We start from the raw sequence: 20,492 nt of genomic DNA, 5'->3' as shown, positions 1-20,492 counted from the left end.
TACAGTTTTATTTATTTTTTTAACAATTTAAGGCAGTGGTGGTCAGGGTGGAATGGGCGGTAGGAGTGTTTGGGAAACCTATTTGGAAACAATATTATTGTTATTCCATTTGATGCCACTAGTGGTTCAAAAATTACACACTTCACCTTTAAAGGCAATTTTCAAAATCCAAAATAATAATCAATATAAATTGGTATAGCAGACTCACAGGAATGACTTGACGTCCATGCCTCTGTTTCGGATCTGTCCCACCATGTGGTCCCAGCTTCCAGGATTGGAGCGCGATCGTGCCCCTCCGCCCGACCTGTAGCGGGATGCCCCTGCCCCAGCCGGGCTACCACGCACCCCCCGCGGGCCCCCCCGTTGGCCCCCACCCCCAGGCCCAGTGTGCAGTTGGCCCAAACTCTGGGAGGTGGCTGGGGGGTCGTTGGGGCCTGGCGGGGGCTGGTGGGTTAGGGGCTGCTGGAGGCTTTGCTGCCTGACCAGGGGTCTGGGGTGGGCTGCTGAGGATGGGATGTGCTCCAGGGTGGAGGTGGTGGACAGAGAGGGATCCCCAAAACTGGCACCATATCATACGAAAGGGGCCAAGTTGTGGGGGAAGACAAAGATGAGAATAGAGCAGAACAGGGAAAGGGAGGAAATCACAAAATACGGGAAAGAGAAAGTAGATAGGATTAATGTAAAGGGAAGTGAAGAGTAACAGAAAGTGGAAGCCAGGCATGAAAAACAACATAATGAGTGTTGGGATATAGAAGAGAAACAAACAAGGCCATAGAGTTGAGGAAGGGAAGAGAAAGAGAAAGTGACGGAACAGACATTTTAAGACATCCATTGAGGGAGACAGAAAGGCACATTGAGGGAATGAAAGAAGAGAAAGAAAGCAAAGTTGAACAGCAATGTTAACAAAATATGCAATGTTCACTTAAACACCACATTAGTCCCTTTTCCGCTGAAAGGGTGCTAAGGGCTGTGCCCAGTCTGGAACCATTCTGTCTGTTTCCACTGTTTTGGAAATGTCAGTTCCTTACCTGTCTCTAAAACCTGCTGGTCTTGAACCAGGAAGGTAGAGGTGCTGGATAATGCCTGCACCAAGTAAAGTTTTAAGAACAACAACTTTGGTTATACTGAAGCAAAACAAAACTAGGAGCCCTATTTTAAGAGCGCTAAGTCTGAAGCGCAGCGCTAAGCGATACTTCAAATGTGCAAAGTCAGTGGGCATGCCCATTAAGGTTTGTTATTTTCTTGCAAGCGTGCACTAAGTCTAGGCATCAAGTAGGTTGGTGAAACCACATGCGCAAAATGCTAATGGGCTGGGTCAAGTGCAATTTCATTCTTAGGATCTTCTTTGGTTATTGCACCATCTGTCACCGTATTATACTGTATTTTTCATTCCATTCAAGGAAAGTCAAAATAAATAAATAAAGCCTATTCAAAAGAGTTTAGTAGTGTAAATGGACTGTATGCAAAGCATTAGAAGAATAGAAATTAGAACCGTTTGTGTCTTCTGTTCTTTTCCACAATTACTATGTCCATGCTGTGAACTCTCTCAGTTCTCATTTTGTCTGCCATTGTTCCAATGCTATGGTTAGGGTCGTAGCTAATGAGGTGAAATGTGATAACATTTCTAGGGGCCCAAAGGTCCAAGGGGCCAACAACAAATTTTAAACTTTATTTTTTAAAGTGGCCTGGGGGCCCAGAATTCTTGCTACAGCCCTGGCTATGGTATTTTGTGGTGAAATACGACCGTAAATGTTTATGTTTACTCCTGCCTCGAGGAATCCACTGCTCTGTGAATGTACTTTTGGCTGCGTTGCTCCGGTCCACGATGTGTTCTCTAACTGCCTCTTTGGGGCTGTTTGCTGTTGTCCTGCTAGCCCGTGTCGCACCTGCAGTCAAGACGCTTGAAACATGCTTTACTGCTTTCCCACTGTTTACTGTTTTGTAATGTTTATTGTGCTGGCATGAAAATTGTACTTAGAATTAGCGTTCTTAAGAAAATTGGAAAAGGGGTAGCATACGGTCGTTGCGCATAGCGCTGCGCCTAGCATAGTCATGAAAATAGACACCTAGATTTGTCTCAATATAATTAATAAAGCTGTGTATACTGGAGATGCCTAAATGTGCAAAGAGTAGAAAAAAGTAGCAGTTGCATCAAAAGGAAACAATGATCAGTTTTGACTAGGTTTGCAGTTCCCCCAGCTTAGCACCAGCCAAGCACTGGCTCCAGCACAGGCACCATTTCAATGGAAAAGGGGTAAATATGTCTCTTATAACATGGCGTGACAAACGCATGTGTCTTTTAAACCCAACTTCCGTCTGCTAAAGACTTCTATATGCTCTACGCCTCCTACACATGTTCACCATCTACACACCTCAGCTTTCTATCTTTTCTGTGTCTTCAGAATCTCAATTCAATTATCATTTGTATCCTCTGCACCCCTGACAACAGCTTCCTTTGGTCTGTGTCATGTCTGATTAGTGTAAAGTCTTACTGAGCTGTTCTATTTGATGCTAATTCTCTGCTGGAGGATTTACTGCACCAGGGTTAAGCACCATGCACCCCTATGAAGGCCCCAATCCTGTAACCCTGGAGTGGTACTCAAGGGAGGCATCCCTGGTGAACTGAATGAATGTCAGCAATAACTCAAACTCTTCCCCCATTCTTAAAGACTTGTCAAAGTTGCAGAAGGAGCGGCGGCGTGTTAGTGGACATGAATTCATGTAGATAACTTAAGTGAAATAGCTATTAAGACACTGTTACTGTCTTTTGAATGTTATGACGGAAAGCTAGTATGATCATTAGACATGATGAATAGGCATTTCTTGCCATTGGAAATGGCGGATTTAGCCAAGTGATGTTCATGAATCAACATCCTTTGTTGGTCCTGGAATAACAGAGCTATTGACCAGTCAGATTTCAGAGTTAGGGTAAAGGGTAGGGTTAGGGTTAGGCTTAGGGCTGAGGTTTGGGGCTTGGACACCATTCCTATAAACTTATAATTTCCCTTTGATTTTTATGTTGTGGTTAGGGTTGGGGTTGGATTAGGGCTCGGTTTCTTTTACAGGAATAATGTTCCAGAACCAATAAAAGATGCTGGTCAAGAAGCCTTTGCTGCTTGGCAAAATTAGGATGACCAGACATTTCTTACCATAGGGTACAATGTAATTTAGCCAACTAGGATGTGAGCCTGGATCAACATCCTTTGTTGGACCTGTAACAACATTTCTATCAAACCACTATAGCCCAAATGCTTAACCATAACCTAACCCTAAAATCAAACGGAAATTATTGATTGGAAAGAATGTTGTTCAAGGCCAAACCCCAGCCCTAAAGGGCCCTTTCACTTAACTCGCATAAATGTTGCCCAATGCATTGAACACCATGGAGGAAAGTGTCAAGCTACAGTGTTACTCCCAGAGTTACAGGTTGTGCCTGGACCAGTCAGGAAGTTGGTCCAGGAACATTTCCATTCAGTATATATATATATATATATACTGAATGAGTGTATGCAATGTGGTACTCTGCACTTTCACCCATTATGTAGCTTGAACTGTCACTAAACTACTTACATTCCCCATCTACACTTTTTCTCATCTCTGCTTCAGTTCTGTGTGTTATAAATAGGGTTTGAAAACTAGGGAACAAAGAGAAGTGTGTGGGGGTTGTGGACTCGGTAGGAACAATGATCAAAGCAAGAAAACACTGAGGCAAATGAAAGCATAATCAAAGAATAAAAGAAAAAAACATGGTTCTCCATATGAAGTTTCTGTTTTGGTTTCTTTAGATGAAAAATGAAAAGATTTTCTTGTTGGATTCAGCTAGCCTCTAGCTGCCACCAGACGTGAACAATGCGTGAAATTTGACATTAAAGTACAACCACTTTGTTAAACATTGGGTATGAATAACCAGTTTAAGGCAATTTTAGGCCAATACTTTTCTGATTAATTTTAAATATTTGTGGCTGAATGAGAAATTGCACACGTAGGCAACATTACTGATGCTTTTCTCACATCCTCTGTAAATCGGCATATTTCATAGTGGAACATTTTAATGGATCTTATCCTCTCAGTGCAAAATCTGAGTCAATCAATGTACTTGCTAGTCTTACCTTAAAGGAGCAGTTCACCCAAAAGTGAAAATTCGGTTATAATTTACTCACTCCAATATGGGCTATTCCAATCCCATAAGACTTTCTTTCGTGGAACACAAAAGGTGAATTTTTTAAGAATATCTTGACTGGTCTTTTTCATGTAAAGAAAATGAATGGGGACTGGGGCTGTCAAACACAAAAATTAAAAAAAAAAAACAAAAAAAAACAAACAATAATTACCTTAAAAGTGTGTGCTAAACTCCAAGTCTTCTGAATCCATATGATAGCTTTATATGAGGAACAGACAGAAATTTAAGTCATTATTTACGGATAACCATCCTCTCCGCCGAAGCTCTGAAATTAACTACAAAAGTCATATGGACTTCGAAAATGACATATAGACACACTTTGACGCCATACACCATTGCCCCTTGCATGCTCCATGGCCAAACATCACTGATGTCAAGCCCTTTATTGGGGCCATATTTAATTTCAGAGCTACAGCAGAATGGATGATTTCCAGTAAATAACTATTTAAATTTCAGGATTAGATGGTTTCAGCAGTCTTGGAATATAGCGTACAAGTTGTTTTGAGCACTTTAATGATACTTCATGGTGCTTTTTGTCATTTTAGCACTTTGGAGCACTTTAGCGCTTTGTAGCCCCCAATGATTTTCATTAAATGGAAAAGAACAGACAGGGAATTTACACTTTCCACAGGAAAAAATAATAATATAGGTTTGAAACAACATGAGGGTGAGTAAATGATGACAGAATTTTATTTTTTATGGACTATTCCACTCTTTTTCTGTGCTAAATATTTGACTATTGAGGAAACTTGACATTCTAAAAAAAAAAAATAATTTCCTGGCAGACTCTTATACCAATCCTGACAAACACTGCACTCATCTAAACACTGGTTGAAGGAGAAGTGGTGGTGATTCTCAGAGTCCTCAGGCAAATCCTTGAGTTTTAGCAGAATCTTGTAGCTGCTTGTTATTACAGAGCCTCAAGATGGGGTGATAGAAACCCTGATGGAGAATGTGTGTTTAAGGGAACTGATGGAATAAGAAGATGGTAGGAAAAGGAGTAGAAAGATATTTTGAAATGTCCCTCATCAAACAAAAATGGCAAAAAAAACCAAAAAAAAAATAATAATTCTACATGTCAGGTGACTACTATTTTTAAAATGACGTGAAGCTGTATCTGCAAGCCAGCAGCGATCTTCTACCATAGCGACAGGTTTCTGTTTTATCACACAGTCAAACCCACTTATACATAAATACAGTATTATACTAGTTTAATGATTCTTTCTTGTCTTGCAGCTTATGAATATGAGAGCATTAGGATAGAAATGTATTAATAGCGAGTCTGCTGCTAGAGTTGGTAAGCTTGATTAATTTCAGTGATTCAGTTCAAACTGTCTGTTTCATTGAATTGATTCAAAACTCTTGTGTCAACAAGTCCTTTGTGCCGTCATAACGAGTCCTTTATGTGTCACTCAAAAATGAATGTTCCCAGAGTGGCATTTTTAATGTGTTTTAGTAAAATATACTGTATGTAGGTAAATAACTATAATACAATCTTCCTTGTATTTATTTAGTGGAAAGCACTTTTTAAAACATTTTACTTCTTAAAGTAAACATTGAATCTTCTTAGAAGATGAATGTTTGCTTCCTCTGATTTAACCCTCCTGTGCTTTGTCATTTTTGACTGATTTCATTTTTTATTTTTTTATTTTATAAAAATGGTTTCCTCAATCTGAGTGGTACAAGACTTTGTGACTTTTCCTAGACTTGCAATCTGCACATACAAAACAATTTGGACTTGATTCAATGAGTCTAAGTGGTCATAAAAAATAAATAAATGCAACACCTTTGCTGTTCGTGGTCAAAATTGACAGACCATAGGAAATGAATGGAAGAGACCCTAAAGAATTTTTTTTTTTTTGAAGAGGTGGGACTATAAAACATCCAGAGTGCAAAATATACAAACACGCACTAACACACACACTTACACACACAAATGAATTTGTGAGACTATAACACACAGCACTTTTTTAAATTTGTCAAATAAAATCAATAAATCAGCCACAATGCAGAACACACACACACACACACACACACACACACACACACACACACACACACACAGAAATGAGGTGGTGAGACCATAATACACCCACAGTGCACTCACAACTGCACACACACACATGTTGGTGCAGCTATCATTATGAGGACTCTCCATAGACATAATGATTTTTATACTGTATGAACTATAGATTTTATCCCCTAACCCTAACCCTACCCCTAAACCTAACCCTCACAAAACACTTTCTGCATTTTTACATTTTCAATAAAACATTGTAAATATTTAGTATATTTTTTAAGTGATTTGATTTATGGGGACACTAGAAATGTCCTCATAAACCACGTTTATAGCGTAATACCCTTATAATTACCAGTTTGTAACCTAAAAAAAAGTCCTAGTAAACCACCAAAACCTGCCCAACCACGCGCACAAACACACACACACACACACACACACACACACACACACACACACACACACACACACACACACACAAATGAATGGCTGAGACAGAACACACACACACACACACACACACACACAGAACAAAGTACAAAGAACAAAAAACAAAGTCTGAGTCTGACCTCAGTGTATATGCTTAGGTGTGGGAGCTGCACCTTCCACAGAAAACACTGCATCTTTTTGTAATGGAAACAAACTAATTTACATTATTGAGTTTTTTAATTTTGATATTTAAAATAAATGATTAGTAAAAAAATAAATAAAATAAAATAAATCTTATTTTATGTCTTCTCTTTGTAACACCATGGTCAGGTTTGACAGTAAATACACAGTAATGTCACATTAAAGAAAAAACTGACATTTCAAAACAATTAATAAAAATGATAAAATCTGACAAAAAATAGTAAAAAACAAATGTGTCTAAATAGCTATGCAATTGCAGAACTTGTGAAATCTAAAATAAATCTAAAATTAGAAAATCAAAAATTAAGATATAAAAGGCAATCAGGCCACAAAGTCTTTGCAGCTACTGGTTATTATTGTTATGACATTATTTTCCAGTCACGTAATTGTTCTTTTTTTCCACCAGATTTAAGCAATCTGCCCCCAATGCATGAACATTCTTATATCTTCTTCATGTTTCAACTTACAGAAGTGTAGGTTTTTACTGAAGTGAAGTTAACATAAATTTGCTTGTTTGCATATTAATAATTAATTTAGAAATGTACAGGTAAATAAGATCTAAATAGCATAAAATTTCAAAAGAAGTGCATAATTTTATTGTTATTACTTCAGGAAAGAAGAAATGACACCTGTTCTGCTTCCGGTCAAAAATGACCTCGAACAGCCAAGGTGTCGACCTTTATTGAAAAGCCTGGGTGGGTAAAAAATAAAATAAGAAAAAATACCCACAATTTTAAGCCATTTCTGAGCAAATGTATGAATAACAAGAACAAGGTATACAGTATATTGAATATTGCAATAAGGCTTATACAGTTTAAGATTTATTGTTTAGCTATAACGCCCAGCCCTATGTCATGTCTTTTGAAGTCATACACGTTTATCACCTCCAGTCAGCTTGCACTGAAATAGGGCTTATCAAATATGGTTAATTTAATTTTCCTGTGTATAGTCACAAATCAGATATTGTTGCACATGTTTAAATCCTTGCAGGCTGCAATTGACAGCTTAATGTCATAAATGTCATCAAATGATTACAGAGTGACAACACTCAATTTAATGATCGTCTGTCTGATGCATCTTAAAATTGGTTTCAGCCACCAACCTGGCTCACAGTCATTGTGAAAGCCACTCGTTGGGCAACATAAATGCATGGATTACATAGCTAATTGACTACGAAGCCACTGATTAATGATCTAAATTTTAACAAATTGCTTTTACTGTTGTTAAATATTATTTAAAGGAATAGTTAACCCAAAAAATTAACTTTTGTTATTATTTACTCGTTCCCATGCTGTTCCAAACCTTTGGAGCACAAAAGGATACATTTTGAGTGATAACACCATACAGGTTTGGAACGACAAGTGGTGAGTACACAGTGACAGAATTTTTATTTTTGGCGAGCCATTCCTTTAACTAAACCATTATGTTATGCACGACAGCAGTTATGCTTTCATGTCATGGAAACTTGCCCAAACTTCTCAAAAGGAAAAGAACTCAGCCTCTGACACTCACTTGCTGGGTCTCAAGCTGCCGGAGTGCAGGTGGCCCTGGACAGTTTGCCACCTCGCAGACTTGCTGGTCCCTGCACCTATGCAGCTGTCACTGCGACTGGGACCACCCACTGCCCCCCCACCCACTTCCCCTTTCTCCAACGATCCACTAAAATAGGAAAGAGAGAGCAGCAAATATGATGCAAGAACAGAAATGAGAGGGGTTTGAGTATGCATAAAAGAAAAGAAAAAGAAAAGTTGAGACAGATTATTCAGAAGCTTTAGGCAAAGCAATAAGGGACAGAGGTTGAAAACAATCCTAGCAGAGCCCCAGCTGTAAACCAAACAGGTGTAGACACTGCAGATTCCGAGGGGGTTTAGATTGTGGTGCCTGAAGAGCAAGCAGTAGGGTCTGATTTACTGGGAACATGGGATAACAGTAACAGGAAGGCAGATGGTGTTGGTATACAGCACTTGCTGTGGAATTGTTGCAGCCCATTAGTTGTCTAAATCAGACAACTAAGCAAAATAATGATGATACATGCTACTGTCAATGCACAAAAGTTGAATAATTTTGGGATCAGGGATCAGAAATTAGACAGTAATTAATGACTAATAATTGTACTTGTAAGGGACTAGTTAATGACTTGTTTAGAATTATAAGGTATTTATTAAGCCTTAGTTCGCTGATTTCTTACCCTTGCCTAATAACCTCTTTACATTTCTTTTTCCTAACAATAAACTTATTAGGTAAAAACAAAAGATAAATAATAGCTAGTAAGGTGCAAAATACATCCTTTATAGGTTCTCATTACACTGTGTGAATGTGCAGCCTATAAGTATAAAATAAATATAGAAGGCAGAGTCTTTTGTTGCTAAGTGTAAAAGCAACAAAAAGCATGTTCTTTGCACTGTGCAAATAGTTAAATTAAACAATAACATACAGTATAGGGGCATCACTGCAGCATGTTTATTGTGTTTATTTAGAGTCCCACAGACACCCTACACCAAACCCAACTCTAAACCTAACCCTAACCTTCCCTGCTTTGTTGAAATACTATATGCCTTTTACATGTATTTTATACTTACAGTATGAAGGCAGCCAATAAAGGCTTAATAAATACTGTATAATGCCATTACAAGTGTATTTATTAGTCATGAATTACTGTCTAATTCCCCAAAATAACATTACCATAATTTTTTCATTGTCCCAAAAGAAAATCATAATAACACATAAGCCTTTTCAGAATCAACTTATCTGTTATTTTCTCTATATTGGGCTGCAATAAAATCAAATTAAAATCGAAATTGCAATTTGGCCTTGTGCAGACCATCGCGAAAATATGATCAGTGTTGGGTGTAATCTGATTGCAAAGTAATTAGTTACTGTAATCTATTTACATTTTTAGTCAAAAAGTAGTGTAAGACATTACATTTTAAATGATCTGATTACAGTTATATATATTCCAAAAAATTAAAAACTTATATTATATTCATATGCATGTCTGAATGCATTTATGTGAGGTATAAGTGTGGTGCTGAGTGTATGGCTTATGTGGGACAATGAAGGAAGAAATGAGGAAGAAATATAGACATTATTTTGAACTTGCTGAGGGGAAATTTTTTTTTTTTTTCTGTGAAAGTGTTTTACAAGGTAACCTAAAACTACTAATGTGATTACTTTTCCCATAAAGTAATCAGTAAAGTAATATGATCACAAGTTTAGAGAAGTAATTAGTAATTTGAAATAGATTACTTTTTTAAATAACTTACCCAACACTGAAAATGATAGACATTGTCACATTTATTTAGCATTGGGGAAAATGCTAAATTTGATAAAATCTTAATTTTTGATTTCAGTAATTTCTATCAATACATATTAGAGATATAGGCCGCCATTTCCTATTCTGTTTTCCATTATTTATTAATCAAATCAATCGTGCTTTTCCTTCAAGTACAACAGAGACTGATGTTCAGCACATCTGGACAGTAAAACAACAGAACTAACATTTCAAACAAAGGTGTCGTGACTCGCAGAGAAGACAACAGATCTGTGGTGGCTGTTTAAGACGGAGACGACCCATAACGTAACATTTGTGCATCAACCTCAGCAGGTGGACAGAAACAGGGGGGACTTGATGTAAAGAGCGTTTTAATCTGAAAGTGTATATAAATGTCCCTTTACTTTTTACTATCTAGTCAGGAGTGATTATTTAAATTGCATTCATGCTGAAAGCGATTTACAGTGACAATCCTACTGACGAACTTTATCATACCACCAACAGCTGTTATCGTTCATGTTGCCTCAAACTAAAAATTAATGACTCATTTTAAATGCGAGGCAACATGAACAATAGCAAATGTTGGTTATGCAACAAAGTTGAGCAAAATACAACTTTATTCAACTTCAGATACAGCATCTGAGTAGTAACGCCTCCAGCGACCTAACTGCTGTCAAAGTGAATGCATGTTTATGTTTCTATTGTTAGAAACATAAATAGGTGGCTCGTTGGTCTAGGGGTATGATTCTCGCTTAGGGTGTTAGAGGTCCTGGGTTCAAATCCCAGACGAGCCCAGGGTAAACTTAGAGGCTTTGGTTTGTGAGGAAGGTTGGTTACAGAATGTTAAGACTGTAGTGGTGGCTCAGCAGTTAAGGCTCTGGGTTACTGATCAGAAGGTTGGCAGTTCAAGCCCCAGCACTGCCAAGATGCCACTGTTGGGCCCTTGTGCAAGGCCCTTGACCCTATCTGTTCCAGGGGTGCTGTAACATGGCTAACCCTGCACTCTGACCCCAGCTTAGCTGGGATATGTGAAAAAAGAATTTCACTGTATGTGTGATAATAAATATATTAAATATAATATTAAATATAATGTAATATAAGTAAATCCTAATGACTATGAGTAAAATGTGAATTAAGAATAAATCAAATTATATTAATTAAAGGCAACTATGAAAATAATAATAAATAACAAGTGAAAAAAAAGAGTCTACCATGTTAAAAAAAATTCAAGGGTGAAAATGTTTGGAGAATTGGCAACTTTTGTAACTGTGTCCCATACTATGCGTCAAACTACATACGGGAAGTGACAGGTGATTGGAGAGACAAAATACATATACCACAAAGGGCACAAAAATATAGTTATGAAAACATAGCAATACAGTAGTAGAGTAACGGTCAACCCTCTACATTCAGTAAGATATGGACTAGATGGACTTGATAAATGGCAAGAAACCAATCTAGATGTCCTTGAATGTACCTGAACCATTTAGGTTAAAGGTCAGAGGTTTTGAGGGTTGTCCGTCTCCATGGATACCATCCATGGGTTGGAGGTGAAATGTTAGCAGTTTAAAACATTAGTGGTGCTGGCAGGGCTGTAGGGAACAGGGGACTTTCTTGGGGCAAAATAAATGTATTTACATTTGCAAATGTTTTTAGAGTTTGCAGTTTGTCTTTGTCTGCTTGTGTTAGGTCTTTCAACCAAAAACTTGTAAACCCAAAAGTGAAGATTTTGTCATTATCTACTCACTCTCATGTTGCTTAAACAATTTAGAATTTAAATGAATTCAGTGAAATAACTAGAATTGTAACGCATGTCATTCACAAAGTTCTGCATATCCCGCTTCTTCAATGTTAGTTTTTATCAGGTTTGGCAGAATTTCATTATGCATTTAGCTATCAATAAGAGTATATTAATCTCAGCTCAGTTAATTTCACCATGAATTAATTCTATAGAATTCCAATTTTTACTGTAAAATCAGCACAGAAGGTGCGAAAAAAGACTGCAGATTCCGTTTGTTTGACTTAAGAAGACGTGGAATACAGCACACAAACCAAATGGACTATTTTTATGGTAATTTATTTCATATTTTTTGGAGTTTGGCAGCCTTTGGTCCACATCCACTTTCGTTGTACAGAAAAAAGCAGCTTGGACATTCTGCAAAATATCTCCTTTTGAATTCCATTGGAAAATTACAAAAGCGTAATGAGTTTATGCAGATCTTGGCCGTTACTTGAAACCAATTTATTGGTGGGCCCACCTACTCTAGGCTGAATGAGTAGGTTATAGCATAATGGACATTAGTGGGCCTCCCTCGTTCCAGGGCCTGGGACTATGTTCCCAGTTGCCCTTCCTTGACCCTGGTGTAGATGATGAAAGAATTTTCCTTTTTGGGTGAACAATCCCTAAGGACAGAACCAGACTATTACAGAAGCACCTTCTTGACACCTGAACAGAGCTACAGTACTATCTCATCCTCTAAGATGTGATGATGTAAGAAGATGGGGTAAAGTGATTGGTTCCGCATACGGCCAAGTTTTGTGATTGTAGAGTGGATTACTGAATACTGTATACTGATCAAAGATTCATTCTGACTCTAGTGAACACTCTGATGTTATGAGTGCATGTTTGTTGGAAGGAATGTAGACTGTAATTTTTAGCATGTGGATGAAAAGTGGTGGAGACCTCCAGCCTCCTGCATCCATTACTGTCTGCTATCAATTAGATTGCCATTTATCCTGGGAGATAAGCCAGAAAAGACTACTTCCCCTCCAAGATAATGACTTCAATTACGCAATTAAAACACAAGGAAACGTAAGACTGCAGCTAACCCCAGAACCCTCGGTGGAACCAAACTCATGTCTCTTTGAGGAAGAGAGAGTGATGTCTTGACCCATAGATTGGACAGTTCTCGTTTCAGTCTGGATTGTGGTCTACACTAAATGATAATAAGCCTACTAGAATGCTAGAAAATAATATGGATTGCCCTAGATATAGCTCTTACAGATGGGGTCAATGGGAAATGTATAACTGACGTGACTGGCATACATTCGGTATGCTTTGTGGATTGCTCAAATTGACCTCACAGAAAGAAGTAAAATGTTTAAAACAAGTCATCACGTTTTCAGCCGAACATTAAGTGTCAGCTTATGGGTCAATCTCACAAAGACCTTTAAAGGGATAGTTCACCCAAAAATGAAAATTCTCTCATCATTTACTCAACCTAATGCCATCCCAGATGTGTATGACTTTCTCTCTTCTGCAGTACACATTTTCTTTTTTTTTTTTTTTTTTTTTTTAGGTCTGTAGGTCCTTACAATGCAAGTGAATGGTGGCCAGAAACTCAAAAGTCTAAAAAGCATATAAAGGCAGCATAACAGTAATCCATAGACTGCAGTGGTTAAGCAATATGATGTGAGTTTGAAACTAATGCTAATGCTTATGGATCATTGACAAATAAGGCTGTCCGAGGTGTTAAAAAATATGTAATCATTTAGAAATCTATTATAAAACACTTGTGTCAAGTTATTAGAAATGTAATCTTTGTGTCCAATTTTTGAAAAATCTTAATAGCATTTTCTACAAAAATGTAAACTTTAAAAATGCCATGTGGTGTAACCATCATGTAAAAATTATTATAATACTTTACACCCTGAATACATGAAGGAAAAATCAACATAATCCTTACTTTCAAAAAAGTTTGCAAACGCATTTTTCAAGGTAAAAATATTACCAGAATCGTATGATCTTTGTGAATTTCGGTTTTTGGAACACAGTCCTATTTACTCTGACTGTGTTTCCAACAGCACATCTCTGCAGCAGCGCTGCGCTCTACTGCCGTCAAACACACAGCTCTACCAGTGTATTTGATTCCCGATCTCTAGCCAGCTCTTCTGAATCTACAACACGAAACATATGTGCTTCCGTTATATTTTGATTCCCAAAATAATTATTCAAAGGAGCCAGTTCTTTTGAATCTACAGCACAAAACATTCGGCGCTTTCCGGTATAGTCCGATTACCTAAAAAATTATTCTAATAAGCCGGTTCTTTTGAATCTACATTGCAAAACATACAACGCTTCCAAGTAATCTTACACTGCTGTGTAAGCTATGAATGCCCAACTCAAAATTAAATAAAACTGTTGGAATCTCACAAGCCTGAAGTACAACATTAGGCTACAAACACAGTCTAAACTGTCTCTGGAACTGTTACTGTTTATTTAATGTTTTTTATTTTAAAATAATGTATTTTGACAATGTATAATTAAACACAAGTTTTGTTGTAATAAGTGGATATATATATATATATATATATATATATACTGTATAGTTAGGATCTATTATTGGATTGTAATTATGTCTCTTAAAAGTCTGCAAACACATATTTTATAAGAATTGTATTACATTTATTTCTGATTAGTTATATCTGCTCTGTAGATTTGGTAACAGATAGCAGAGGTTAGTAAATACAAAAAGAATTGCATTTCTCATTTCCAAATCATTCTTTTAAAAAAAGGTACTAAAGGAATTACTGGAACCGTTAAGTAACCAGAATCATTAAGAGGAATCGGAACCGGAATCGTTAAATTCCTTACGATTCCCATCCCTAATTAAAAATATTTTTTTATAAATAATTTTTGTGTCAAAAATATCAAGAAGTTTTCTCATGGTTACACCACATGACCTGAACATAAAATTGAACATTTTCATAAAAATGTCAAAATATATACAGTTGTGCTCAAAAGTTTGCATACCCTTGGAGAATTGGTAATATATGTACCATTTTTAAAGAAAACATGAGTGAGCAGGCAAAACACATTTCTTTTATTTCTTATAGGATTCATATTCAACTGTAGGTTATAACAGAGTGGCACAATCATAAAACAAAACATGGCAACAAAGAAAAAAATTAAATGACCCCTGTTCAAAAGTCTGAATACCCTTAGTTCTTAATACTGTGTATTGCCCCCTTCAGCATCAATGACAGCGTGCAGTCTTTTGTAATAGTTGTCTATGAGGCCTCAAATTCTTGCAGGTGGTATAGCTGCCCATTCGTCTTGGCAAAATGCCTCCAGGTCATGCAAAGTCTTTGGTCGTCTTGATGAACCGCACGTTTGAGATCTCCCCAGAGTGGCTCGATGATGTAAAGGTCAGGAAACTGTGATGGCCACTCCAGAACCTTCACCTTTTTCTGCTGGTACCACTGGAGGGTCAACTTGGCCTTGTGCTTAGGGTCATTGTCGTGCTGGAAAGTCCAAGAGCATCCCATGCGCAGCTTTCATGCAGGAGAATGCAAACTGTCTGCCAGTATTTTCTGATAACATGCTGCATTCATCTTGCCATCAATTTTCACATGATTCCCTGTGCCTTTAGAGCTCACACACCCCCAAAACATCAGTGATCCACCACCATGCTTCACAGTGGGGATGGTATTCTTTTCACTATAGGCCTTGTTGACCCTTCTATAAACATAGTGTGACCATAAAGCTCTATTTTGGTCTCGTCACTCCAAATTACAGTGTGCCTGAAGCTGTGAGGCGTGTCAAGGTGTTGTCGGGCATATTGTAACTGGGCTTTTTTGTGGCATTGGCGCAGTAAATGCTTCTTTCTGGCAACTCGACCATGCAGCTCATTTTTGTTCAAGTATCGTCGTATTGTGCTCCTTGAAACAACCACACCGTCTTTTTCCAGATCAGCCTGTATTTCTCCTGAGGTTACCTGTGGGTTTTTCTTTGTATCCCGAACAATTCTTCTGGCAGTTGTGGCTGAAATCTTTCTTGGTCTACCTGACCTTGGCTTGGTATCAAGAGATCCCCGAATTTTCCACTTCTTAATAAGTGATTGAACAGTACTGACTGGCTGAGAGCTAACAAACTCATTGACTATTTATACACAGACACTAATTGCAATTTTAAAAGCCACAGATGTGGGAAATTAACCTTTAATTGCCATTTAAACCTGTGTGTGTCACCTTGTGTGTCTGTAACAAGGCCAAACATTCAAGGGTATGTAAACTTTTGATCAGGGTCATTAGGGTGATTTCTGTTACCATTATGATTTAAAAAGGAGCCAAACAACTATGTGATAATAAATGGCTTTATATGATCACTGTCCTTAAATAAAAGACAGTTTTGTTTTTGCATGATCAGTCATATTTTCAAAATCAATGCCAAAATTTCACAATTTCTGCTAGGGTATGCAAACTTTTGAGCACAAAAGTATATATATATATATATATATATATATATTTTTTTTCCTCTATAGGGTCCTTTAGATGAGGATGGGGGTTGAATATGTATATATGATACAATGTCTTTATGTTAGGAGTTTTGTGCTGTGATATCAAAGACAGTATATGACTGTTTACTGATGTTGTAGATATGTTTTTTTTTTCATTAAAATGTTGAAAAACTAATAAAAGGTAAATCACACAGTCTCTCACACACACATGTTGGTGCCGCTATCCTTGTGAGGACTCCCCATAGACATAATGATTTTTATATTGTACGAACTATAGATTCTATCCCCTAACCCTAACCCTACCCCTAAACCTAACCCTCACAAAAAACTTTTCAAAAAAACATTGTTTTGTATGTTTTTTAAGCAATTTGAATTATGGGGACACTAGAAATGTCCTCATAAAACACATTTATAGCATAATACCCTTGTAATTACCAGTTTGCGACCTAAATAAATGTCCTCGTAAACCACTTAAACCTGCCCACACACACACACACAAAGTCAAAATAAATACCAGATGTTTTGAGGATCTAAAGGTGTCCGCTTTCACTGCTTATTTAAAAAAAAAAAAAAAAAGCAGACAGTAATGGATTCAAGATTTTCAGCTTTTAATGAGACTTTTGAATTTTTCTCTTGACACCACATGAAATGTTTTACTCTAAGCCCCAGAAAATATCAATTTTTTTTTTTATATATGCTCATCATAGAAGTGTTTTGCATGAAAGTCTTTTTTTTTTAACAACTTAATAGTTTTCTGCAACATATGCTATTATATTTATTGATGAATTTTGTGAAAAGAATCCACATAAAGATCGTGAAAAAGGTTTTTCTCTGGATCGTTCACTCAACGATCAACCACAACATTAAAACCAACTGCCTAATACTGTGTAGGTCCCCCTCGTGCCACCAAAACATTGCCAACCCGCATCTCAGAATAGCATTCTGAGATGCTATTTTTCTCACCACAGTTGTACAGAGCGGTTATCTGAGTTACCGAAGACTTTGTCAGTTCGAACCAGTCTGGCCATTCTCTGTTGACCTCTCTCATCAACAAGGTATTATCCTCCACAGAACTGCCACTCACTGGATGTTTTTTGTTTCGGAGTAAATTCTAGAGACTGAAAATCCCAGGAGATCAGCAGTTACAGAAATACTCAAACCAGCCCACCTAGCACCAACAGTCATCCATGCAATTATCTAATCAGCCAATTGTGTGGCAGCAGTGCAGTGCATAAAATAATACAGATACGGGTCAGGAGCGTCAGTTAGTGTTCACATCAACCATCAGAATGGGTCAAAAATTTGATCTCAGTGATTTGGACCGTGACATGATTGTTGGTGCCAGATGGGCTGGTTTGAATATTTCTGTAACTGCGATACATCCCGATCTTCATTTGCAGTAGCGGATTTAGGCATGGGCGACATGTGCCGTTGCCCAGGGCGGCATCTTGCAGGGGGGCAGCACGAGGCACCCACACATCAAAAGTCAACAATTTTGGGGGCATTCGCCCAGGGCGCCATACAAGCTAGAACCGCCACTGTTTTTTTGAATGATCTTGATATCGATTCTTAAATCCCAAGATCGATCTTTTACTCTATGCGCAACCCTCCAATACAATGAGAAGAAATCACTTGCATTTGCAATCAAATTTCACGATATGCGACTAAAAAGTATAAACTGGGCAACTGGCTGGTATATGTTTACATTACACTACACTAATTGTGTAGTATAGTGGTAGAGTATTTAGCAGCGTGATCATTTCACTGCATGTTGAGAGTAAAAGTTACTCCACGTAATGCGTGTCCAAAGACAACATCCACGCAACCCATTGAATAATGTCTCATTTAATACCCTTTCGGTCCTCTACAGTCAGTTGTTGATCAAAAACAACAAAAAATAAAAGTTTAATTCTAATCATGCATGACAAAAATTAGATTAAGCCATTCAAGTCCTCTCTCGTTAACGTGCGCTCATTAAAAGACTCTCTTTACAGAAATGCACATTTTTTGTTAAAGAGACAGTACCGGTTTTAGATCGTGTTCAACAAATCAATGTAAATATGTGTAAATAGTACAAATTATGCAATTAAACAATAAACATGTAACAAAAAATATTATATGAAATATAATATCTTATTTATTAAAGCCAAAATGTGTCCAAAATGATGAGAAACTAATATAATTAAATATAAACTAAATATAATAGGTAAAATTTATATTTTCATAATATATCTAGTAAGGAGGTCCCCTGTATAATTAACAGCATTAGCTGGGAAAGAATTTCTTTCATATGTAAGCAAAAGGAACATTATAACTGAAATATACCCATATGAATCAATATCCAATTGAATCGAAATCGAACTGGGAAATCTGTTTTAATACCCAGCCCTAGTCATATCGATTACTTTTATGCTGCCTTTATATGCTTTTTAGACCTTCAAAGTTCTGGCCACCATTTACTTGCATTGTATGGACCTACAGAGCAGAGATATTTTTCTAAAAATCTTTATTTGTATTCAGCAGAAGAAAGAAAGTCATACACATCTTAGATAGCATGAAGGTGAGCAAATGATGAGATAATTTAAATTTTTGGATGAACTATTCCTTTTAGAAATGTCCAGGTCATATTTCACCCTAACACCAAAAGAAAAACAATAAATAAGAAATTATATTTACACAAGGAAAATTAAGCCCATTTTAGCATTATTAAGATTTTTGGCACTGTGACAATACTTTCATGACAATAAGGCACATTTTACACCACATTCTCAGTAGCCCACTGTTTTTTTTGCAGGGAAAAAAAAACCTTATTCTCAATACTGTAATTGGGAATAAATATAATAGAATATTTACATTATAAAGTACATTTCTATAGTAGAATTAATTACTGTATTACAATAATGAAAATTATTTTTTCCATACGCTTCAAGTAAATGTGACAGAGGCTAACATTCTGCCAAATATCTCCTTTTGTGTTCCACGGAAGATAGAAAGTCATATAGTTTGGAACAACATGAGGGTGAATAAATTATGTTTTTTTTTTTAATCGTCTTCCGAATGGTCCTAAAAGTAGGCATCATTGTCTTTATGCAAAATATAATTTCATAGACAACTTATCTTGGAAATATGACTCAGACATTTCATTTTTGAGATTCAACCTTATTGGTTTCTGTCATTACTATGAGGACACAGAAGAACCGTTGTTAGCTAATAGGGATCATGGAATGGAAGAGACAGGAATGAATGCACTTAGCTCAGGGAAGAGGATGGCCTTCCCCTTTCAGTACAGCCCTGCGCAGAGAGAAGGGGTCCCTTACCAGCCGTAACCGAGACTCACTTGGGCGTGAGGCGAGGGTCTCCATAGGGGGCGTAGGGGGACATGTTTAGGAGGAACTCCTTGGGAGGATAGGAGCTCCAGCGCTGCTGCACAGTGCTGCTGTCATTGTTATTCCAAAAATCCCTGTCTAGATCACTTAGACCAGAGAAAGAGAAAGAGATACAGGTCAGAACGTCACAATGCAGCCTCATGAAGAAAAAGGACAGAAATAAAAAACACCAAAAAAGGAGAGAGTGAGTAGAAAACAGAGCTTTCAGATAGAAATGCAGTCCAGTAAGAGAGAAAAGTAAAAGCCAGGAGGCCAGCTGGTCACACTAACCAGCTGAAAACTGTCCAGAACTCTTCTAAGCCAGCCAAAAGATCAGCCTAACCAGACTGGGAGACCAGCAATCCAGCTTTGACTGGTTTTAGCTGATTTTCTTTTCATCAAGGGTGTCTATGGTTTAAGATTCTGCTATACCATTTATACCACGGCATATCAGCTGCTTGATCTGCTATATAATATAATACATAATAGAAGCGATATACTGTGTATATAAAATAATCAAATGAGATGAAATAATTTTCATTTGTTAAGTATTTAATTTAATTGATTGTCTAGAAACTGGCATTATCACATGTTTACCTAAAATGCAGTATAAAGAATTTTAGAGTTTAATTTAACTGGACTTAAGCTAAATCATGATATGCTGTTAGTGTGATAAAAAAATTCTATGAATAATATGTGATATAAGATGTTGGTCATACCACCCAGCACTACTGGCAAAGTAGAACAATCTAGCCAATACTTTAGTAAAGTGCTCAAGAGTATTGTTTCT

General features: G+C 37.1%; 1 protein-coding gene and 1 non-coding gene across 2 annotated transcripts in view; one reads left to right on the top strand and one right to left on the bottom strand.

Annotated features, from left to right (window-relative positions):
- The window catches only part of syt7b (synaptotagmin VIIb), a 189,188-nt gene that overhangs the window by 82,608 nt on the left and 86,088 nt on the right, over nt 1-20,492 (bottom strand). Inside the window, exon 4 of the mRNA XM_051715768.1 lies at nt 19,675-19,809. Coding sequence (XP_051571728.1) covers nt 19,675-19,809 — 135 coding nt within the window. The remainder of the gene's footprint in view (nt 1-19,674; nt 19,810-20,492) is intronic.
- trnap-agg (transfer RNA proline (anticodon AGG)) lies at nt 10,821-10,892 on the top strand. The gene has a single exon. It is a non-coding gene; the product is annotated as a tRNA-Pro (tRNA).

This window comes from Myxocyprinus asiaticus, chromosome 2, assembly GCF_019703515.2.
Source record: "Myxocyprinus asiaticus isolate MX2 ecotype Aquarium Trade chromosome 2, UBuf_Myxa_2, whole genome shotgun sequence".
Taxonomy (NCBI): Eukaryota; Metazoa; Chordata; class Actinopteri; order Cypriniformes; family Catostomidae; genus Myxocyprinus; species Myxocyprinus asiaticus.
The sequence above is the reverse complement of the archived record's forward strand: the minus strand, read 5'-3'. Positions and strand labels throughout refer to the sequence as shown.